The sequence below is a fragment of the Perissodus microlepis genome, chromosome 14 (genome assembly GCF_051167445.1).
Source record: "Perissodus microlepis isolate ML-2025 ecotype Zambia chromosome 14, ASM5116744v1, whole genome shotgun sequence".
Taxonomy (NCBI): domain Eukaryota; kingdom Metazoa; phylum Chordata; class Actinopteri; order Cichliformes; family Cichlidae; genus Perissodus; species Perissodus microlepis.
In genome coordinates this window covers 1143557-1152284 of record NC_140474.1, presented here as the reverse complement: position 1 = coordinate 1152284, position 8728 = coordinate 1143557, and the positions used below count along the sequence as shown (strand labels likewise).

At 50.2% G+C, this 8728-nt stretch overlaps 1 protein-coding gene across 1 annotated transcript in view; it reads left to right on the top strand.

Moving 5' to 3' along the window:
* The first annotated feature begins 415 nt into the window (after positions 1-415).
* ece2b (endothelin converting enzyme 2b) overlaps positions 416-8728 on the top strand; it is a 34060-nt gene continuing 25747 nt past the window's right edge. The window contains exon 1 of the mRNA XM_084949853.1: positions 416-774. Coding sequence (XP_084805979.1) covers positions 742-774 — 33 coding nt within the window. The 5' untranslated portion in view covers positions 416-741. The remainder of the gene's footprint in view (positions 775-8728) is intronic.

The following is an 8728-nucleotide window of genomic DNA, read 5'->3' as shown; positions in this document are numbered from 1 at the left end:
CTGTGAACAGATGTGCACAGATGTGCACAGATGTGCAGGTCAGCTGCTTCTGTGTTTGTAACAAATAAAACTGAACATATTTTATTTAGAGTTTCTACTTTGTTCGGTTTGATCTGAGTAACGTCATCACGGATGACCGTGCCGTGATGTGCGCGCGGTAACGTTAAACCTTCAGGTTCGTGGAGGCTGAAGCTCTGCGGTCACAGGAGTCACTGCCGCCGTGGATTCTGGGAGTTGGAGGAAGAAATGAAAGTGTAATATTAAGGGAGGAGGAGGGCTAACAGCGGCGGATTTTCGCCCCACAGGGGGTGAATGAGGCCACGCGTGGGGAATTCACAAAAAACTCAGTGCGGAACTGAGGAAAACTTACCGCAGCCACAGAGCGACGAGGAGCTGGAGGAGGTGACGTAGGGCCGTGTGAGTGACGTCAGTCCCTGTGTGTCTCGGGGTGTGTTTGTTTGTGAGAGGAAGAGGCTGGTTGGATGTTGGGCGGGGTCTGAGGGGAGAGAGGGAGAGCGAGAGAGGGTAGCGGAGAAAACCGAAAAACCTCCCGATCCTCCTCCTGCTGCTCCTGCTGCACACAGACAAAAGGAGACCGGGACGACACACGCGCACAGACACACAGACTCGCACTCACACACACAGACGGCCAGAGCGCGGCACAGACGGACGGACACCCGGGAGGATGGGCCGGCGGAGCGGTCGTCGGTAGCGCTCTGATTTCGGGGACGGAGCTCCAGGATGAGCGTAGCGCTGCAGGACCTCCGGAACACCGTGAGTACGCGCGCACACACACACACACACCGCGCCCGGACGCGTGACACTCGCAGCCCACGCGCGTTCTCTGTGATGCTGATCACCTGTCAGTCACTGTCGTCGGTGTGTGTGCACGCGTGCGCGTGAGCAGGAACACTGGCAGGCCTGAAATCAGGGCTGACCTGACAGTGACGTCACGGATCAAACAGCCTGATCAGAAATGAGTGTGACGCAACAGGTTTGTAAACACACACACACACTGACCCCTCTGGTTTAGGTTTGTTTATAACCACAGAAGAAGAACAGACAAAAACACTCTTCTTCTTCTCCTCACCTTGTTGAGCTGAGGTGGACAGTTAGCTTGTGGCTGCAGGTAAATCTGCTCCTGCACACTTTGGTAGTAAAGATGGAGCTACATGACACCACCCACTGGTTTCTGGTGTTTTGGCCATGGCTGTGTTGGTTTTTATGGTGCCAGAAGTGACCATGTTTGGATAAGACCGTATTGGAGCATCTCACACACACACACACACACACACACACATCGATACCTGTAACTCAGTAGCACACAGTATTTCAGGGACTCCTGTTACCCAGGGTGAAGCCCAGCAGCTACCTGTATCACCAATCAGCTGTCAAAGAGGCCACGCCCTTCTTAATGTAAAGTTTAAACATTAACTTCACCCTGTACAGGTGTTACGAAGCATTAATTGTACAGACCAAAATCAGTTTTCTCTGAAATAAAGTGAAGCGAGTGTACAGCAGGCCGCCTGCTCCCAGAGGACACTGCTCTGTTATCTGTGCTGCTGGGTTTGCGTGGATGACTGGGGTCTGCTGGCAGGATGCAAAGATAAGTCAGTGTCATCAGGGTGTGGGTGGAAGTGGGAGCAGCTGCACATAAATAAAACAGCTAAGAGTCAGAGGTCCTCATCGGGTGCCTTGTGGTACTCCAGATCTGATACTCACCTTTGCAGTGATGTGATTTGTCAGGAACGCAGACACACGTGTGCGAATGTGAGGATATCTGAGGTGTGAGTCTGTTTGAGGTGTTGTGCTTTAACTGTGTGTAGGTCTGTGTGTAAAACCAGCAGCTGCTGTGTGACAGTGATTTAGCTTCTTATTAGCTATTTAACAATGTGTCTGCATAGTGGGAGTGTGACCCACGACGGGCTCGCAGGACTCGCAGAACAGGAAGTTTTGGGCTGGACCTTAAATACCCAGGAGTGCTGTGATGATAGCTGAGCCCTGCACAGGTACGAGCAGCAGCCATTCTGATGCTGACTGCTTCAGACAGTAACCGATACACTGGTCGAAGAGTGACACGCTGAGGTTTCCGCTGAGGAGAACAGAGAGACCTGAGCCGAGAGAGCCGAGCACCAAACAAGCCGAGCCCCCTGAAAGTGACTCCCTGCAGTGTGACGCAAACAGGAACACTTTGTTTTGCAGCTCCGCGAGTTTGCACTCTGCAGTTTGTCTCACAGAGAATGAACACGTGAGCTGTGTCTGCAGTCATGAATGCAACGTATCAATAGTTTCCTGGAATTAAAATATTATTATTCAGCTTAATTGAGTTTAAATGGGCGAGTTCCTGGAAGAAAAATCTCTCCCGGAAGTGTTTAACAAAGTTTAGAGGAAGTTGTGGAAAGTCTGGAAAACAAAGCATCGCTTGTTGGCCGTCCGGTTTGGCGACTGCAAGGATCTCAGACTGAAATAGGCTGATGCACAGACTGGCTGAGGGGCGAGCTCAGGGGAAGAAAGCCCTCGGTGGTTTTTATTGAGGTCATTTTTCCACTGCAGATTCACTTGGAGTGGAAAAGTTCATGAAGAGATGATAGCAACTAAATACAGGTCTGTGCAGACCCCACAATTATACCTACAGAGCAGGTGATTGGACGTCAGGGAACGTTGTAGTGGACCTCAGACATGTGATGTCAGAGGTCATGACCTCTGTGTGTGTGTGTGTGTGTATGTGTGTGTCCGTGTGTCGCTGCATTAAGGTACAGATGTTTAAGACTGCTCTGTGTCGGGGTCCCGCCCGGTGTAATCAGCCTCTGTATTTACCGAGGGCGTTTCCAGGTTTGGTTCGCTCCGCCCTCGTTCTGTGGTTACTATTTGTAAATGTTTCTGATCTGTGGGACCTTTTGTCCCCGTTTACTCTGTGTTGCCCCAAAAATCGGTGTCTGGAGAAGCAAAGGCTGAAGCGCCGTCTAATAAAATAAGATCCACGTGTGTCATTCTCACAGTGCAGCTGCACAAACACACATCAGCACCATTAAACCTTCATTCCACTCTAACTGACACGGAGAGAGTTTTTATCCACTTTCTTTGGTTGTTTGGTGTGTGTGTGTGTGTGTGTGTGTGTGTGTGTGTGTGTGTGTGTGTGGGCTGGGCAGGGTTTACTGTTTCCTGTCTGCAGCTCTGTGACTTCCTGTCTTAAGACACCCACAGTTTCCATCTGAGCAACAAAACAAACGAAGACGTGTGCGAGTGTGACCTCTGACCTTCATCGCTTACGTCATCATCATCATCTTTTTTTTCCTCGGCCTCTTGTGTGTTGGTAGAGCCGCCGCCTGCTCCTGTTCCTCAGCTGTGAAACCCTGAAAATCAGATTTCCATCATCATCATTTCCAGCTGGCAGCAGAATATTTCCCGTCCATTTCTTCTAATAACCGGTCTCTATCGTCCTCCCCACCCTCGTCTTCATCAGCCTAATGACTGGAGCTGAGACTTCTTCTCCATTAACTGATGGATCCTGAATGCTCCGTCACAGTTTCTTAAATCTGAGTTTTGCAGAGCAGGTGGAGTTTACTGGGCAGAGATACAGGCTTGGAACTGGGTGGAGGTTTGACGGAGGGTGGAGGAAGGTCAGGGGTCAATGAGGAGTCACTGTGAGTGATGATGTGCCCTCTGGGATGGGAGGTGGTTGCCGTAGTGATGACCTGCAGGTGGTAAAGGTCACGAGGCAGCTTTAGTGTTCAGTTTATAAAGTCACGCCAGTTTGATGCGAACGAGTGTGTGTGTGCGTGTGTGTGTGTGCATGTGTGTGTGTGTGTGCGTGCGTGTGTGTGCGTGTGTGTGTGTGCGTGTGTGTGCATGTGTGTGTGTGTGTGCGTGTGTGTGTGTGCGTGTGTGTGCGTGTGTGTGTGTGTGTGTGTATGCATGTGTGTGCGTGTGTGTGTGTGTGTGTGCGTGCGTGTGTGTGTGCGTGTGTGTGTGTGCGTGTGTGTGCATGCGTGTGTGTGCGTGTGTGTGTGTGTGCATGCGTGTGTGTGCATGTGTGTGTGTGCGTGCGTGCGTGTGTACGTGTGTGTGTGTGTCTGTGCAGAGAGCAGATTGGTGTTTCTGACCTCTGTCAGTTGAACTTTTGAAGATGAAAACTTGGTGTTAGAGTTAAAGTGAGACTTGGTTTAGCTCAGGGTGAGTTAGTCTCAGGGTGAGTTAGGCTCAGGGTGAGTTAGGTTCAGGGTGAGTTAATCTCAGGGTGAGTTAGGCTCAGGGTGAGTTAGTCTCAGGGTGAGTTAGTCTCAGGGTGAGTTAGGCTCAGGGTGAGTTAGGTTCAGGGTGAGTTAGGCTCAGGGTGAGTTAGTCTCAGGGTGAGTTAGGTTCAGGGTGAGTTAGGCTCAGGGTGAGTTAGGCTCAGGGTGAGTTATTCTCAGGGTGAGTTAGGCTCAGGGTGAGTTAGGCTCACGGTGAGTTAGTCTCAGGGTGAGTTAGGTTCAGGGTGAGTTAGTCTCAGGGTGAGTTAGGCTCAGGGTGAGTTAGTCTCAGGGTGAGTTAGGCTCAGGGTGAGTTAGGTTCAGGGTGAGTTAGGCTCAGGGTGAGTTAGTTTCAGGGTGAGTTAGGTTCAGGGTGAGTTAGGCTCAGGGTGAGTTAGGCTCAGGGTGAGTTAGTTAGGCTCAGGGTGAGTTAGGCTCAGGGTGAGTTAGGTTCAGGGTGAGTTAGGCTCAGGGTGAGTTAGTTAGGTTCAGGGTGAGTTAGGCTCAGGGTGAGTTAGGCTCAGGGTGAGTTAGGTTCAGGGTGAGTTAGGCTCAGGGTGAGTTAGTCTCAGGGTGAGTTAGGCTCAGGGTGAGTTAGTTAGGCTCAGGGTGAGTTAGTTAGGCTCAGGGTGAGTTAGTCTCAGGGTGAGTTAGTCTCAGGGTGAGTTAGGGTTCAGGGTGAGTTAGTCTCAGGGTGAGTTAGTCTCAGGGTGAGTTAGGTTCAGGGTGAGTTAGTCTCAGGGTGAGTTAGGCTCAGGGTGAGTTAGTCTCAGGGTGAGTTAGGCTCAGGGTGAGTTAGGCTCAGGGTGAGTTAGGTTCAGGGTGAGTTAGTCTCAGGGTGAGTTAGGCTCAGGGTGAGTTAGGCTCAGGGTGAGTTATTCTCAGGGTGAGTTAGGCTCAGGGTGAGTTAGGCTCACGGTAAGTTAGTCTCAGGGTGAGTTAGGTTCAGGGTGAGTTAGGCTCAGGGTGAGTTAGGTTCAGGGTGAGTTAGGTTCAGGGTGAGTTAGGCTCAGGGTGAGTTAGTTAGGCTCAGGGTGAGTTAGGCTCAGGGTGAGTTAGGTTCAGGGTGAGTTAGGCTCAGGGTGAGTTAGTTAGGTTCAGGGTGAGTTAGGCTCAGGGTGAGTTAGGTTCAGGGTGAGTTAGGTTCAGGGTGAGTTAGTCTCAGGGTGAGTTAGGCTCAGGGTGAGTTAGGTTCAGGGTGAGTTAGGCTCAGGGTGAGTTAGGTTCAGGGTGAGTTAGGCTCAGGGGGAGTTAGGCTCAGGGTGAGTTAGTCTCAGGGTGAGTTAGGTTCAGGGTGAGTTAGGCTCAGGGTGAGTTAGTTAGGCTCAGGGTGAGTTAGGTTCAGTGTTAGTTAGGCTCAGGGTGAGTTAGTCTCAGGGTGAGTTAGGCTCAGGGTGAGTTAGGTTCAGGGTGAGTTAGGCTCAGGGTGAGTTAGGTTCAGGGTGAGTTAGGCTCAGGGGGAGTTAGGCTCAGGGTGAGTTAGTCTCAGGGTGAGTTAGGTTCAGGGTGAGTTAGGCTCAGGGTGAGTTAGTTAGGCTCAGGGTGAGTTAGGTTCAGGGTGAGTTAGGCTCCGGGTGAGTTAGTTAGGCTCAGGGTGAGTTAGGCTCAGGGTGAGTTAGGCTCAGGGTATTACAGCTGAGTATTAGTGCTGTATGTGTGTCTGTGAGCCATCATCAGGTCAGGGAGTTCATGTCTTTCCTACAGGGAGACCGAGGGCAGCATATCCCCCATGGTGCTGCTATTTTAGGTCTGAGAGCACCGACGTGACGGAGTAATGAACTCGGGCTCACCCTGGGCCGTCAGTGAGGCAGCCATTCACACTCACAGACACACCTGCAGCCCAGGTGAGCTGACATGCACGTGCCTGGGCTGTGCTTTGTGATGTGTGTGTAAGTGGGATTATAAGCCTAATTCAGAACAAAATCTCAGTCAGCGACTGTTCGGTGACCCTTAAATCAAAGTTGGGCTATTTCTCGTTTATTTCGCTCGGGAATTCAGATTACTGTCTGGAAACTTTACCGGGATGGCCGATGATGGCGAGGCTTGTTCCTCGGAGGGTGTCACCTTTAAAACCAAAGGGAAACATACAGACAAGTTCATCCATCTGTTGGTAAATCAGACAAAACGACACTTGCTCAGGTCTTTGTAGTTGTTCCCTGAAGGAAAGCTTGCAGCAGAAGAACTGGAGGTCACGATGAGCAGCTGCTACCTGATGTAAGGGGAATGTTTTCGCTCCTTTTCCTGGGATGTTGGTGCAGCGGTCTTCAGGCCTGATTTGTTCTGTTCTCTATTTGTTTTCTTGCCCTTCATGGTAGACGCCGTGACCCAAACCAAGAAGAAGATTGCAGCGTGAAGGTTTCCGTGATTTTCCTGCTCAGCGTCCCGAGCAGCGAGCTGATCCGGGACTACAGGGAGTGCTGACGTCCCCTGCGGTTTTAATCCCATCTGAGCGAAGCTGCAGTTTTTAAAATGCTGTTTTCTTCTGACTCGGCAGACCTGCTGAAAGTCCCGCTTTAAAGCAGCCGGTGTTATTTCCACGGGAGGGGGTGTTGGCGCCCGCTCCCCTTCAGGAACAGTTTTTTTTTTCGCCGAGCTCTTCCTGAGCGCCGCTTAAAGGAACGCAAAATCCAATTAGAGAGCCTGTGAAAGGCTCTGCACAGACTCACCGTAATCATGTTTTCTTCACCCATCAGTAATTCAGCGACTGTTGCCGGTTTCTGTGGTTACACTCCGAACACGATTCACGGCACAAACAAAGGCTGCGGGCCTGAGTCAGCGTTAAGCTGATAGCTCTGCTTTTACTCCGAAGACGAGGAGTGAAAGTGGCGGCGAATGGGCGTCCCCACCAGGCCGGGAATTCGAACGTCGCTTCTGACGCCAGCCAGGTTTTTTTCTTTTTTTTGAAACTTCTGCCAGTGTCTGAACAGATTGGATCAAAGTCCCCGAGTGTGACCTTCACAGGCTCTTTGATGGCCTCTAGCAGCTTTGTGTGATGAGCTGAGCTTCGATCTGCTGACACTGAGATGTTGCATTGATGTGCTGGTCGACACTGACGAACACTGATGAATGTTGTCTTAGAACCAACAAAGACTCCAACCATTCCTACACTCACGCTTTTCCCAGGATTGATGAGAAGCATCGGCGCTGTAACAGCAGAATGTAGGCAGTGTAGCATCAGTCATGCTCTCCTGTGAGGTTTGGAAAGCAACAGCTGCTTAATTTTGCCAAGTTGACCGTTGCACTGCGTCATCAAGACGACGGATGAATGTGCTGCAACACTTAGACGGGTAAAAAGCGTCAAGCTGTCGGGGAGGGCTTTAGCAAAAGGACCGTAATTAAGTTTATCTTTATTGAGACACTAAAAATTCGTTGGTCAGGTTCAGAATAAAGATTAAATACACGTGTGTCACAGTCTGGCAGAGGCAGACTGTATGTGTTGTGAAAACAGGACTCAAATGCAGACCGAAACAATGTGAAACGCCACGTGGATGAACAGAAAACGAGCAGTTTATTAAGGCTGGCAAAATAAATACAAACAAAGGGCATGGGTGAAACTAAACAATAACCGAAACTGGGTGAACTAAAACTAAAACGTGAAAAAACCTTAAACTGGCGTGGATACCTGGAGACGTGAAAACACAGACGACCTGACAAGGAATGACTGAAAACACACGGACCAAATCCACACAGGAGGATATCGAGGGAAATGCAAACAGCTGACACGCATGAACATAACAACGTCACAACGGGAGAGTAAAACTAAACACAGGAACACAGGACCTCTTCAAAATAAAACAGGAAACATAATGAGACGCAGACATGAGAACATGAAGGGCAAGGGAGACTTCACAGGGGAAACACAAGGGGAAACTGCCAAGCAAACGAACTTAGATAAGCTAATGGACTTAAACATAAACCATAAACATCAAAATAAATTTAAAACTCAAAACGCTGAGTCAAAAGACCCAGGATCGTGACAACGATGACAGAGATGGCCCCGCCCCAGGAATCGAGGGAAACTGAGATGCATCAGCAGTTGAAGCTGAACATCCTTATTGCAGACTTGGATGCAAAAAAAATCTGATTGGCTGTTTTGGTCTCCAATCAGCTCGAAATGACGAAATGCAATATCCCAGAATGCATTTCGTCCAAAACTCTAACGAGGCAGTGGCGGAGGCTGAAGAAAGCATACGTATGCTTTCTTCAGCCTCCGCCACTGCCTCCCCCACCAAGAACTTTGTCTTCAGCCAGCATCGCCTCACTCAAAGGCGATGGAAAAAGGTGCTTCGACTTTGAATTTTGACTTACGAAAGTCAGGCTTCCACTCAGAGGGCCCGGTGACGCCTGTGTCCGGCAGCCTCGCCTCTGTCAGTGCGCCCCAGGGCAGCTGTGGCTACAATGTAGCTTGCTATCGCCAGTGTGTGAATGTGTGTGTGAATGGGTGGATGACTGAATGTAGTGTAAAGCGCTTTGGGGTCCTATGGACTAGAAAAGCG